Source organism: Protobothrops mucrosquamatus, unplaced genomic scaffold (genome assembly GCF_001527695.2).
Source record: "Protobothrops mucrosquamatus isolate PMUCROS unplaced genomic scaffold, P.Mucros_1.0 scaffold621, whole genome shotgun sequence".
NCBI classification, from domain to species: Eukaryota; Metazoa; Chordata; class Lepidosauria; order Squamata; family Viperidae; genus Protobothrops; species Protobothrops mucrosquamatus.
This window is the reverse complement of record NW_015386917.1, coordinates 36,124-50,347: the sequence shown is the minus strand read 5'-3', so window position 1 is coordinate 50,347 and position 14,224 is coordinate 36,124. Positions and strand designations below refer to the sequence as shown.

At 49.3% G+C, this 14,224-nt stretch overlaps 1 protein-coding gene across 1 annotated transcript in view; it reads left to right on the top strand.

Moving 5' to 3' along the window:
* The window catches only part of PCNX3 (pecanex 3), a 43,634-nt gene that overhangs the window by 23,996 nt on the left and 5,414 nt on the right, over window positions 1-14,224 (top strand). The window contains exons 16-31 of the mRNA XM_015817678.1: window positions 91-201; window positions 743-834; window positions 1,914-2,023; window positions 2,181-2,286; window positions 2,487-2,579; window positions 3,090-3,240; window positions 3,845-3,971; window positions 4,133-4,147; window positions 5,385-5,562; window positions 5,889-5,997; window positions 7,376-7,505; window positions 9,549-9,607; window positions 10,144-10,359; window positions 11,599-11,852; window positions 12,844-13,074; window positions 13,191-13,289. Coding sequence (XP_015673164.1) covers window positions 91-201; window positions 743-834; window positions 1,914-2,023; window positions 2,181-2,286; window positions 2,487-2,579; window positions 3,090-3,240; window positions 3,845-3,971; window positions 4,133-4,147; window positions 5,385-5,562; window positions 5,889-5,997; window positions 7,376-7,505; window positions 9,549-9,607; window positions 10,144-10,359; window positions 11,599-11,852; window positions 12,844-13,074; window positions 13,191-13,289 — 2,081 coding nt within the window. The remainder of the gene's footprint in view (window positions 1-90; window positions 202-742; window positions 835-1,913; window positions 2,024-2,180; window positions 2,287-2,486; window positions 2,580-3,089; window positions 3,241-3,844; window positions 3,972-4,132; window positions 4,148-5,384; window positions 5,563-5,888; window positions 5,998-7,375; window positions 7,506-9,548; window positions 9,608-10,143; window positions 10,360-11,598; window positions 11,853-12,843; window positions 13,075-13,190; window positions 13,290-14,224) is intronic.

Here is a 14,224-nt window from a genome sequence, read left to right as displayed (position 1 = left end):
TCTTCTTCTTCTTCTTCTTCTTCTTCTTCTTCTTCTTCTTCTTCTTCTTCTTCTTCTTCTTCTTCTTTCTCTCTTTTTTTTCCCTTCCAGTGTTCACTCTTTGCTTCCCAGCCATTTTCCTCTTTGGGCTTCTCCCACAAGTCAACACCTGCTTCATGTACCTTCTGGAACAGGTCGAGATGAACGTCTTCGGCGGGACAGGTGAGGAGGGAAAGGGACCTTTGGGAAGGGGAAATTTGAAATTTGACGACGGTGACAATAGATGAGAATAGCTGTGGCTTGAACTGAGGGCTTCTGGGTGCTCTCTGAGCTTGGTTGTTTCCTTGCAGACATTTCATGACCCAACTAGGTAACAACATCAGTGCTAGAGGGGAGTGGGGTTTGCCACTTGTTAATAAGAGATCCCCCCCAAGGTGAAATAGCCCTCCGTTTACGACCATCCATTTAACGTCCGTTCAAAGTTACTGAGAAGAATGACGCCCTTCTTCTCGTTGACTTTCTTTGTGGAAAGTTGGCTGGGAAGGTCGCAAATGGCGATCACAAGACCCCAAGGACACTGTAACCCACAGGTCTTCAAACCTGGCCCTTTTATGACTTGTGGACTTCAACTCCCAGTCGAGCCTCCCATCCTGACATCTCTGGGTGGTGCCCTGTCCAGGCCTGGCTCGCTCGGCCTCTTGAGATCAGCCAAAGTCAAGCAGAACTTGCTGTTCACAGCCTCGTTTTTCTTTTCCACCTCCAGCTGCCACAAGCCCCCTCACCGCCTTGTTCGCCCTGCTCCGCAGCATCCTTGTGGCCGGCCTCCTGTACGGATTCTGCCTGGGAGCCATCAAGGTACCGGCTCTGGGAAGGAAGGGGCTTGGGGGGGGGCTCAAAGGGGGTGAGGATTAAGTTCCCCTTTATTCCCTCCTTCCCCCGTTCTTTTTCTTGATATATAAGGGAACCTGCCTTGCATTGTGTGTGTGTGTACAATTATGTGTGTGTGTGTGTGTGTGTGTATCCTGCCTTTATTATTTTTTATAAATGACACAAGGTGGCAAGTATACTCCTGCCTCTTCCTATTTGGGATTGGCCCAAAGTCACCCAGCTGGCTTTCCTGCCTAAGGCGGGACTAGAATTCACCGTCTCCTGGTGATTGGCCCAAGGTCACCCAGCTGTCTTTCACACCTAAGGCGGGACTAGAACTCACCGTCTCCTGGTGATTGGCCCAAAGTCACCCAGCTGGCTTTCATGCCTAAGGCGGGACTAGAACTCACTGTCTCCTGGTGATTGGCCCAAAGTCACCCAGCTGGCTTTCCTGCCTCAGGCGGGACTAGAACTCTTTGTCTCCTGGTGATTGGCCCAAGGTCACCCAGCTGTCTTTCACACCTAAGGCGGGACTAGAACTCACCGTCTCCTGGTGATTGGCCCAAAGTCACCCAGCTGGCTTTCACGCCTCAGGCGGGACTAGAACTCACCGTCTCCTGGTGATTGGCCCAGAGTCACCCAGCTGTCTTTCATGCCTAAGGCGAGACTAGAACTCACGGTCTCCTGGTGATGGGCCCAGAGTCACCCAGCTGACCCAGAGAGAGAGAGGGGGGAGGAGAGAGAGAGAGTGAACTTCAGAACCAGGTTATAAGTACCTTTGAGGGACCTGATGTAACTTGGACTGGTTGCAAGGTTGTAAGTCAAGGACTACGTATCATAGGTCAGCCCAGGAAATGGCGCTTTAGTCCCCAAGTGTGACACCACACCAGCCAGTTGTCTTAATCTGGCTTGATTTGGGGAAAACCCATCCTGCGATGTATTGCGGCTGCTCCTGGATACACAACCCAGGTGTAGCTCCTGTGCTTTGCCAACAAACCTCTTGCTTTGGGCCGTTGTTACGTTGCCAAGACCGGCACGCCGTACATCCCTCGCGTTCTCTTTCCCAGGTTCCGTGGGGTGACCAGCACGTGCCGGTCCTCTTTTCCGTCTTCTGCGGCGTCCTGGTGTCCCTGTCCTACCATCTCAGCCGTCAGAGCAGCGACCCCACCATCCTCTGGTCTGTAGCCCACCCATCCACCCACCCACCCACCATCCCTCGGGGGGTTTTTCGCGAGGGAGAAGACAAGTCTCCCGTCCCTTCGGGGGCTGCTTCGGGTTTCAGCAAAGCACTTTTCTCTCCCTCTCTTCCTCCCCCCCTCTCCGGTGATGGTTAGGTCTCTGATCCGCACCAAGATTTTGCCCGAGTTTGAGAACCGCAACGTGGACGACCCCCCGGTTGGCGTGAAGGATCCCCTGCCGGAGAAACTGCGCAGTTCCCTGGTGAGGAAGGCCTTTGCCTTGAAAAGCAGGCCTGGATTTTGGCCTTCTTGGCGGGGGGCTGTTAATGGGGAGTAGGAGGAACTGGAAAGGGGTGTCCAAGGAGATCCAGGCCTGGAGGAGGTACACTCCGAACCCAGCGCTCCTGGCCTCTCCTTGCCTGCTCTTCAACGCTCCTCTTTTTGTCCTCCCACCCAACCCAGCGCGAGATCCTTCACTCGGACCTCGTCATGTGCTTCATCATCGCGGTGCTGACCTTCGCCATCAGCGCCAGCACCGTCTTCATCGCTCTCGAGGTACCTGAGACAAGGACGAGGGGAGGGGAGGGGAGGAAAGGGGCCGTGGGGTGGGCCGTGGGTAGCAGCTTGGCTTGTGGGCACGGGGGAAACACTGTTCAGGTAATCCTCGACTTACTACAGTTCTGAAATAACAGAAAATACTTGTAGCTTGGGTTTTAGATTTTACGAGGGCAATAAACCTCCATTTGATTATCAAGGACAGACACTCGCAGATACAGAACTTTTATTACGCCCATTAGAAAACTACAACACTACATTACTTTTCGACATAACCGCCATTCAAATTGAGGCATGCCAGCAACCGGTCCGTACAAACCATCAAAGCCCTATCCGTGGGATGCCGGCCACACACAAAACCACGCGCCCTCCAGTCCACGGGAAAACCTTTCTCCGCGGAACCGGTCCCTGGTGCCCAAAAGGTTGGGGGATCTCTGCGCTAAACGGGCAGTCGTAAGTCGGGGACCCCCTGTGTAATCTTGGCGTTTCTCCTGATTCTGTTCTCCTCAGTCTGTCCTGGGCTATGTGCTCTACGCCCTGGCGGGGCTGATCGGTTTTGTCACCCACTACCTCCTGCCCCAACTCCGGAAGCAGCTGCCGTGGTTTTGCCTCTCCCAGCCCGTCCTGAAACCGCGGGAATACAGCCAGTTTGAAGTCCGCAGTAAGTCCGTGCCTGGAGGGGAAGCAAATGGAGGCTCTGGGAGGCTCTGGGCTCTACTACACTTCCCCTCATGCCCGACCACGAGGCATGCCGGTTGAGAATGAAGGCAGCGGTTGGGCTGAGGAATTCTGGGAGTTGGAGTCCACAAAGCATTCTGGCCAGAGAATTCTGGGAGTTGAAGTCCACAAAGCATGCTGGCTGGGGGATTCTGGGACTTGAAGTCCACAAAGCATTCTGGCCAGGGAATTCTGGGAGTTGAAGTCCACCCATCTTAAAGCATGCTGGCTGCGGAATTCTGGGAGTTGAATTCATCCATCTTAAAACATGCTGGCTGGGAATTCTGGGAATGGAAGTCCACCCATCCGGCTGGGGAATTCTGGGAGCTGACGTCCACCCCTCTTAAAAGTTACCAAGGTTGAGAAACAGTGGGCTGGTCTGCAGATTAGAGTAGTTGTAGGCCAGATTAGGACTGTTTGCAGAATCCCTGGGCTTTGAGCTTCTCTCCAGGGGGTTACCCGGCACCCTTTGGGATTGAAATGGGGGAAAGGCGGTGGTCTCGATCCTTTTCTTTTTGCCCCTCCCCTCCCCTCTCCCGTCCTTCCAGGCGCTGCTGAGTTGATGTGGTTTGAGAAGCTCTACGCCTGGCTGCAGTGCGTCGAGAAGTACGTCATCTACCCAGCTGTGGTGCTGAACGCCCTGACGATCGATGCCCACTGGGTCAGCAGCCCCCGGCAGGAGAAGCTCTGCATTCCGTAAGTCCAGCCCCTCCGGGCAGACCGGCAGCCCCAGGGGTGGGGAGAAGGGCTTGCGCCTCCCGTGACATCCCATCCCACGTGCAAAGGAGGAACGAAGGAGGCAGAGCTTACGACGTCGCATCACACAACGCACAAAGGAGGCAGGGTTTACAGTATAAGGATACTGCTATCCTTTTGCAACATCACATCACACAGGCAAAGGGGGGGTAGAGCTTATGGACAGGGCTGCTTTTATTGGTGGTGAGCAATGCAGTATTAGCAGGCTAAACTCTGCCCGCTGCCAGCAGTTCGATCCTGACCGGCTCAAGGTTGACTCAGCCTTCCGTCCTTCCGAGGTCGGTAAAAGGAGGACCCAGATTGTTGTGCGGGGCAAGATGCCGACTCTGTAAACCACTTAGAGAGGGCTGTGAAGCATCGTGAAGCAGTATATAAGTATAAGGGCTATTGCAGTTTTATTCTATTCTATTCTATTCTATTCTATTCTATTCTATTCTATTCTATTCTATTCTATTTTCAATTCCTATTCTATATTTTACATTCTATTCTACTCCTACTCCTATTCCTATTCCTATTCTATATTTTACATTCTATTCTATTCTATTCTATTCTATTCTATTCTATTCTATTCTATTCTATTTTCTATTCCTATTCTATATTTTACATTCTATTCTATTCTATTCTATTCTATTCTATTCTATTCTATTCTATTCTATTCTATTCTATTCTATTCTATTCTATTTTCTATTCCTATTCTATATTTTACATTCTATTCTATTCTACTTCTACTCCTACTCCTACTCCTATTCCTATTCTATATTTTACATTCTATTCTATTCTATTCTATTCTATTCTACTCCTACTCCTACTCCTACTCCTACTCCTACTCCTATTCTATATTTTACATTCCATTCCATTCCATTCTATTCTATTCTATTCTATTTATTCTATTCTATTCTATTCTATTCTATTCTATTCTATTCTATTCTCTAATTACCATGGTGGCGCAGTGGTTAGAATGCAGTATTGCAGGCTGACTCTGCCCACTACCAGGAGTTCAATCCTGACGGGCTCAAGGTTGACTCAGCCTTCCGTCCTTCTGAGGTCGGTAAAATGAGGACCCAGATTGTTGCAAGGGACAAGAAGCCGACTCTGTAAACGGCTTAGAGAGGGCTGTAGACCACCGTGAAGCATTATATAAGTCTAAGTGCTGTTGCTATTTATCGTTTGTCCCCTGGAACTCTCCTGCGGACGTCTTTGCCCCAGGGCTGCTGTGTTGCTGACCCCTGCCGCAATCAATAGTCTTGCATTCTTTTTTTTTCTTTTTTTTTTTAGAGAGGTTGGTAATAATCGTTACTCTCTTTTCTCTCCCTGCGCGCAATCTGACCCCAGTTGCCGAGCTCTTCTCCTCACCGTGGCCGGCATGAAACTTCTGCGGGGTTCCTTCTGTTGCCCCCCCCAACAGTATGTCACCCTGGGCTTCACCGTCCTCTTCTTTCAGTTTGACTACAAACAATATTCGGAGGGTTTCCTCACCGACTACTTCATCATGTCGATTCTCTTTAGCAAGGTGAGTGCTGGTTTGGGGCCTCTTGCACACACCCCTTCCTTCTAGCAGGTAAATAATGGTTTGGGGGAGCCGACGTATCGAGACCTGCCCTCCTCTTGAAGGAAACAGAGGCTGGAAAGGCCCCCCCTCAATGAGGACTGGCTGCTTTCATTTTAAAACCGGGCGCACTTTCCACCCTGGGCGCAGAAACCAGGAATGTCTCCCCAAACGGACCGGATTTGTTTGCAAAAAGCCACTGATTTGATGCTTTTGACTGCGTTTGGCTTTCTCTAAACTTTTCTTTTTCTACCCTCTCTATGGTTTTGATCGTGTTTTTTTTCCCCCAGCTGTGGGATCTTTTGTACAAGCTTCGGTTTGTGCTTACCTACATCGCCCCCTGGCAGATCACCTGGGGCTCCGCCTTCCACGCCTTTGCCCAGCCCTTCGCCGTGCCACGTATCCTTTTCCAAGATGGGGCAAGGAAGGAGAAAGGAATTGTATTTGCCTTCCCTGGCCAAACTCAAAAGAGCTTCCCTCCAGAAGCTGCGAACGCTCCAACACTGGAAGTTTTTAAGAAGAGACTGGACAGCCATTTGTCCGAAATGGTCTAGGGTTTCCTGCCTGAGCAGGGGGTTGGACTAGATGACCTCCAAGGTCCCTTCGGACTCTGTTATTCTGTTAGGGAACTGGAGGTTAAACCATACCAGGAATGATTAAGGGAACTAGGTGTGGTTAGCTTAACAAAGAGAAGGATTGGCTGTTTTCCAATATTTGAGGGGCTGCCACAAAGAAAGAGGGGGGAGCACCAGAAGGCAAGACAAGAAACAATGGATGGAAAATAATCAAGGAGAGAAGCAACCCGGAACTAAGGCAAAACTTCCTAACAGTGAGAATAATTAACCAGTGGAACTACCTGCCTCCAGAAGCGGTGAATGCTCCAACACTGGAGGTTTTTAAGAAGAGACTGGACATCCATTTGTCTGAAATGGTCTAGGGTTTCCTGCCTGAGCAGGGGGTTGCACTAGATGACCTGCAAGGTCCCTTCCAACTTTATTATTGTTGTTGTTGTTGTTATTGTTAACCTGTGGAACTCAGGGCCTCAAGAAATTTTGGAAGACAGAATGTTATTTTATTTTACTTTTAATTTATTTCTCCAGTTACAGTTCTGTCCCAGACTCGGGTTTCTTTTACCTAAACCCAGAGTTTCCCAACCTTGGTTAATTAACTTTAAGATAGTTGGACATCCGGCTGCAAAAGTTGATGGAGTTAGCAGAGATGGCTAAATTGACTGCTTTGATTAAAGAAAAAAAAACCACACACACACACACAACTAATTTTGTTTCTACCTGGAAACCACTTCTGGAAAAAAAATAATGAAACTTTGATTTTGGGTTTCGCCTATTAGACAGGCTTGTTGTTACAGAAATGGTTAGTTTATATTACTACGTAAAAGTAAAAAATTGAGGTTGGATGCTATTATGTTATTCTGCTCCACCAAAGGGAGTCAGATGTCAACGCCTCTTCTTTCTTTTCTCCCTCTGCCCTACGTTTTTCCCTTCCCTTCTCCCTCCCTTAGTTTCCTACTATTTCCTTTTGTCTTTTATATTATAAACTAATAAAAAAAAAAAGAAAAGAGAAAAGGTGGGTGAACTTTCAACTCCCAGAATCCCCCAGCCAGCCACGAAGAATTAAGTCCACCCATCTTAAAAGTTCTCAAGGTTGGGAAGCACTGATCTTGCGTGCAAATCTTCCTCCAGGTCCTTCAGAGAATTTTGGAAGTGGAACCTGACAATCTTTGGTATGTTTGATGTGTCCTTAACCCCTGTCTCTCCAGATTCAGCCATGCTTTTCCTCCAGGCTGTTCTCTCCGCGCTGTTCTCCACTCCTCTCAACCCATTGCTGGGCAGCGCCGTGTTCATCATGTCTTACGCGCGCCCTGTCAAATTTTGGGAGCGCGATTACAAGTGAGTTTGGGAACATAAAAGCCCCCAGACCAATGAATTTGCTTTAACGCTCCCTCAAAGAGGTCCTGGGGGGAAAAAGGGGTTCTAATAGCACCGACTGCAATGCTTAGAAAACCATATTTTTGCTATGATAATAGTTAATCATTTTAATCATGGCACAGTACTTGAGTAAAGTGGTTCAGCTAAAATTGACATATTATGGGACTGATTGGGGTAGATTGTAGGGGTGATGCTGAAATATAACTTTATCTTATTTTACTTGTCTCGCTATTAAATGATTGTATTTTACTCCAGTTTCATTTAAAAAAACAATTAATAGGATTTGACTAACATTCTGTGTTTGGAACTCTGTAGTTTGATAAGGCCCATGGGCGAATCAATAAACTAACTAATCATTTTAATAAAGGCAGTAATAGGAAGTGTTGCTGCTTCCTGAGTTGTTTTCATTTGCTGGGCAACAGGCAAACCTTATCAAATAATCTGCATTTTTATTTTTATTTTTTTTTCATTTCCTTTGCTTTTAACTTAGACGTGTTTCTCAATATTAGCAATTTTAAGCAGTCTGGACTACCAGCATTCCCCAATCATCATGTTTTCAGTTGGATAGACTTCAACTTCCAGAATTCTTAGCCAATGGCCCTGCTGGTTGAGGAATTCTGGGAGTTGAAATCGAGACAGCTTAAATTGGCTAAGATTGAAAAAAATGCTGTTTTAAATATTGGTAGCGATCACAACTCCATGATTGAATGGAAGACTATTGAGGGCCAGATATTAAACGGCCTTTTTTGGGGAAAGGAATTGAGGATTTGATGACCCGTCTCTTTAATTTATCACATCAAATTGGGCGATCAGATGCAGGTGGCAAGTCTTCAGACAGCCACTAGAGGGCAGCAGTGCTCCTATTATCTCTGCTAATCATCTCTGTTGCTCCTCTGGATTTTACTCACTCAGAGTATAGGAAGTCCTCGAGTTACAACCGTAATGGAGTCTGCCCATCGCAATCGTAACTCATGACAGTTGTAAAGTGGTCGCATGACTGACCCAATTTTACGGCCTTATTTGCTGAGGTCTTTTAAGTGAACCACCGCGGTTATTAAATGAAACATTGGTTGTCTGTGGGCCTGATTTTGCCAAAAGCCAAAAGCAAATGCCAGTTTCCAATAAGAAAATTGTCATAAAAAGCTCACATGACTGCAGAATGGCCGTAAATTCAGCCAGGTTGGGGAGCTCCTGAAATGAGGTCATATGACCATGGGGGGGATGAAGAATAGAATAGAATAGAAGTGGAGCAGAGCGGAACAGAACGGAACGGAACAGAACAGAACAGAACAGAATAGAATAAAAAATAGAATAGAAAATAGAATGGAATGGAATAGGGTAGAGTAGAGTAGAGTAGAATAGAATAGAACAGAATAGGAATAGAATAGAATAGAATAGAATAGAATAGAATAGAATAGAATAGAATAGAATAGAATAGAATAGAGCAGAATAGGAATAGAGTAGAATAGAATAGAATAGAATAGAATAGAATAGAATAGAATAGAATAGAATAGAATAGGAATAGAGTAGAATAGAATAGAATATAATTTTATTGTTACTTTAAATATACATTAATTCAACATACATTAAAATGAAATATTGTTGCATTCAGCTCTCAAAAAAACTCCAAACAATATGCATATACCCACATACACACACATATATGACACAAAGAAACATCACAGTCTAGTTCGAATGTATACAATTGATAATATAAACAATTGATCAGTGGAATGGCTTGCCTCCAGAAGTTCTGGATGCTCCCACACTGGAGGTTTTCCAGAAAAGATTGGACAGCCATTTTTTCGGGATGGCATAGGGTTTCCTGCTTGAGCAGAGGGTTGGACTAGAAGATCTCCAAGGTCCCTTCAATCCCACAATCCCATGTTCTACATTCTAAAATAATAGAGTATTATTATTATTATTATTATTATTACAGTGAAGGTGTTTGGGGCCCGGTTCCTGCCTCTTCCGGATCTAATTTGCTTCTTTCCTTCTTCCCAGCACCAAGAGGGTGGATCATTCGAACACCCGTCTGGCTACACAGCTTGACCGCAACCCCGGTAGGTTACCACAATGGTCCCCAACCTTTTTTGCACCAGGGACCGGTTCCGTGGAGAGAGGTTTTTCCACGGACTGTAGGCTGCGTGGTTTCGCATGCTGCCTGTGTCCTACTGATGGGGCTTCACTTGTTTGCGTGGCCCGGTTGCTGGCATGCCACGGCCCGGTGCCAATCCACAGCCCGGGGATTGGGGACCCCTGGGTTACCAGACAGCCCATACAGTGAGCAATTTTGCAAGGGAAGAGACGGGTACACGTAACCCTTGACTCGCGACCGTTGGCTTAACGCTGGTGTGAGGTTACAACAGACCCCCTCGAAAAGCATTTACGATTCCCTTCTGAAGTTCGTGACCGTGCCGTATTTCGTGGGATGCCACAAATGGCCATTTTTCAGTGCTCTTGTGACTTCAAACCGTCATTGAAAATAAAAAGGTCGTACGTCGAGTATTCCCTGCGGATGCTCCCGAGGAAATAAAGCTGGGTGCTCCTTTCCCCAGCGCGCTTGACCCAGCCCTCACCTGCTTCTGCCACCCTGCAGGTGCCGACGACAACAATCTGAACTCCATCTTCTACGAGCATCTGACCCGCTCGCTGCAGCACACCCTGTGCGGAGACCTGCTGTTGGGGCGCTGGGGCAATTACACCACGGGGGACTGTTTCATCCTGGCCTCGGACTACCTGAACAGCCTGGTCCACCTCATCGAGATCGGCAACGGCCTGGTCACCTTCCAGCTGCGAGGCCTCGAATTCCGCGGTGAGTCGATCGGGCGGGCATCACAAGGTAACCAAACGGCGTCTCTGTGGGAAGCTGGAAAAGCCGAAGACGAGGCAAGGCCCCGCTCCCGAATCAAAGGTGGCCTGGATTGGTAGTGTGTCACCTTTTTCTCTGCCATCTCCGAAAGAATTCTTTCCCTAAATCCTAATTTTTCCAACTTCCTAGTGCAGTGTTTCTCAACCTTGGCCATTTTAAGAGGTGTGGACTTCAACTCCCAGGATTCTTTTGGCCAGACATTCAGGCTAGGGAATTCTGGGGGTTCAAAACCACCTATCCTAAAGCATGCTGGCTGGGGCATTCTGGGAGTGGAGGTCCACCCATTTTAAAGCAGGCTGGCTGGGGAATTCTGGGAGCTCAAATCCACCCATCTTAAAGCATGCTGGCTAGGGAATTCTGGGAGTGGAAGCCCACCCCTCTTAAAGCGTTCTGACTGGGGAATTCTGGGAGTTGAAGTCCACCCATCTTAAAGCATGCTGGCTGGGGAATTCTGGGAGTGGAAGTCCACCCCTCCTTAAGTTGCCAAGGTTGACAAACATTGTGCTAGGGTTTCAAAGTTCAGGGATTCTCCCTAAGCCCCCAATTTCACCCCCAAAGTGCGTAGCTTCTCCGTCATCCAGGTCCCGATTGTCCCAAAGGTGCTTTTTTCACGAGGACACTGGACTTCCTTCTTTTTCTTTGAAGACTTTTCCCTTCTCCTCCAAAAAGCTTCTTCAGCTCTGACTGGGATGGTGGGGAGCGGAAGGATTTATACTCCTTGCAGACCGCTGGTCATTTGCATCCTTTGAGAGGGTCGTTGAGGCCACTTGTAGGTTTATCTGTATCTTCAGGGTCATTTGAGTAGTGCAAAAATGGGAGTGGAACACACAGTCCTTTCAGCAATTCCAAGAAGGCTCCCCATCCATTTGCACCACTCAGGTGATCCTGAGGACACAGATAAACCTGCAAGTGGCCTCAACGGCTCTCTCAAAGAAGGCAAATGACCAGTTGTTTGTTTTTCTTTGAAGAGGTTTCGCTTCTCATCCAAGAAGCTTCTTCAGCTCTGACTGGGATGGTGGGGAACGGAAGGATTTATACTCCTTGCAGACCGCTGGTCATTTGCATCCTTTGAGAGGGTCGTTGAGGCCACTTGGAGGCTTACCTGTGTCCTCAGGGTCACCTGAGTGGAGTGAATGGGTGTGGCTGCAGGGCGTTTGAGCATGTGGGCTTGCTTATTTCCAGGCACGTACTGCCAGCAGCGGGAGGTCGAGGCCATCACGGAAGGTGTGGAGGAGGACGAAGCCTGCTGTTGCTGCGAACCCGGCCATCTTCCCCGCATGCTGAGCTTCAACGCGGCCTTCGGGCAGCGGTGGCTCGCCTGGGAAGTAGCCGCCACCAAGTACGTCCTGGAGGGCTACAGCATAAGCGACAACAATGCCGCCTCCATGCTCCAGGTGTTCGACCTGCGGAAGATCCTCATCACTTACTACGTGAAGGTGGGAGCCTCACCCCGGGGGACTTGTCTCGCCCAGACACCCAGATCTTTTCTCTTTGCCGTTTGGGGGAGATCGGCCCTGGGAAATCGGTTTTTGCCAGGAATAGTACAGTAGAGTAACAAGAGTTGGAAGGGACCTGGGAGGTCTTCTAGTCCAGCCCCCGTGCTCAAGCAGGAGACCCTTACAGAATGACAGAAGAACAGAGTTAGAAGGGACCTGGGAGAGAGAGAGAGAGAGAGAGAGAGAGAGAGCTTTTTGGAAGCGTCTGGAGGTTTGTGGGGGGTTTATGAGCTTAACACAAACTCAACCATTGTGTTGTTGTAACTCTTGTTTTATAGCTTGCGGTGATTGGCAGTGTTTAGTCTTTAAGTGTTTAACCTTTAACATTTCCTTTCCTGTTCTCATTCCTTTCTTCTTCTCTCTCCTCTCCCTTCCTTTCTTCCTTTCCTTTGCCCCTCCCTCCCTCTCTTCCACTTTCGTTCTTTCACTTTCCTTCCTTCCTTCCCTCTTCCCTCTCCTTCCCTCCCTCTCCTTTCTGCTTCCTCCTTCTTCCTTCCCTCCTTTCCCCTTCCTTCCTTCCTTCTCTCCTTTCCCCTTCCTTTCTTCCCTTCCTTCCCCTTCCCTCCCTCTCCTTTCTCCTTCCTTCCCTCCTTTCCCCTTCCTTCCTTCCTTCCTTCCCTCCCCTTCTCTTCTTCCCTTCCTTCTTTCTTCCCTTCCTTCCCCTCCCCTCCCCTCCCCCCTTCTCTTCCCTTCCCTTCCCTCCCTCTTCTTTCTCCTTCCTCCTCCTTCCTTCCCTCCTTTTCTCTTCCTTCCTTCTTCCTTCTCTTCCTTCCCTCCTTCCCTTCCCTTCTCTTCCTTCCCCTCCCCTCCTCTCTCCTTCCCTCCTTTCCCCTTCCTTTCTTCCCTTCCTTCTTCCCTCCCCTTCTCTTCCTTCTTCCCTTCCCTTCCCTTCCTCCCCTCCCCTCCCCTGGCCCACTTCCTCCCCCTGCAGAGCATCATCTATTACGTGACCTGCTCTCCGAAGCTGGAGGAGTGGATGGGGAACGAAGGCATCCAGGAAGCCCTCCGGCCGTGCACCGCCCTCAACTACGCCGACAGCGACCCCACCTTCAACCTCAACATCGACGAGGACTACGACCACCGCATGGCGGGCATCTCCCTGGCTTCTTTCTGCAACATCTACCTCGACTGGGTTCAGTACTGTGCCGGGCGCAGGGAGAAAGTGAGTCGGGGGGAGGCGGGCCGTAGAGCTGGCTTGGGATCCTGACGGTCCCCCCCCTCCCAGTTTCCCACGAGTGACCCCCCCCCCCACACCTGCCGTCTTCCTCCCCCCTGCAGGCCGTGGACCGGGAGTGGAATTCCCGCCTGGTCACCCTGTGCTTCGGGCTCTGCATCCTGGGGCGCAGAGCCCTGGGAACCGCCTCCCACAGCATGTCAGCCAGGTGAGAGAATATTAGCCAACTTGGGACTTATTTTATGGACGGCTAGAGCAGTGGTTCTCAACCTGTGGGTCGGGACCCCCTTTGGGGTCGATCGACCATTTCACGGGGGTCGCCAAGCAAGGCTGTCCGCCATTTTTTTTGTCCGCCATTTTTTTGGTCCGCCATTTTTTCCCCCTTTTCCGGCGGGTGCCTTACCTCCCTTGAGCTGGGCCAGCTGGTGGTCGGCCTGCTCCGTCTCTGCCGCTTGCCAGCTACGCCTCGGCCGGCGCAGGGGGCGGAACCACGCATGCGCGGTGCTCCCGGGCAGGGAAAGTCCTCGACTTACGACCGGTTGGGTAGTCCTTGATGTACGACCGGTTTAGTCCTCGACTTACGACTGGTTGGGGTCGTGGCATTAAAAAGGTTGAGAACCACTGGGCTAGAGGAAAGAACAAAGGATTAGGAATATAAATACGTATTAGGGAATGTAAACTCAGACAGCACGTCGGTCGAAAAATTATTATTGTATGTATGGGAAAAAATTAATAAAAACTTTTACCCCCCCCCCAAAAAAGGAAATGGGGTTTGGTCTTACCCAGTTTGGTCACGAAACGTCTGCAAGAAAACCACCAAGGTCCCCAAGGCTTTGGATCGCCTTTGTGTAGCCACAGGGTAAATCGGGGGGGGGGTCTCCAACCGTGGCCATTTTAAAACTTGTGGACTTCAACTCCCAGAATTCCTCAGCCAGCATGGCTGGCTGAGGAATTCTGGGAGTTGAAGTCCACAAGTCTTAATGATGGCTGGCTGAGGAATTCTGGGAGTTGAAGTCCACAAGCCTTAAAGATGGCCGGCTGAGGAATTCTGGGAGTTGAAGTCCACAAGCCTTAAAGATGGCCGGCTGAGGAATTCTGGGAGTTGAAGTCCACAAGCCTTAAAGATGGCCGGCTGAGG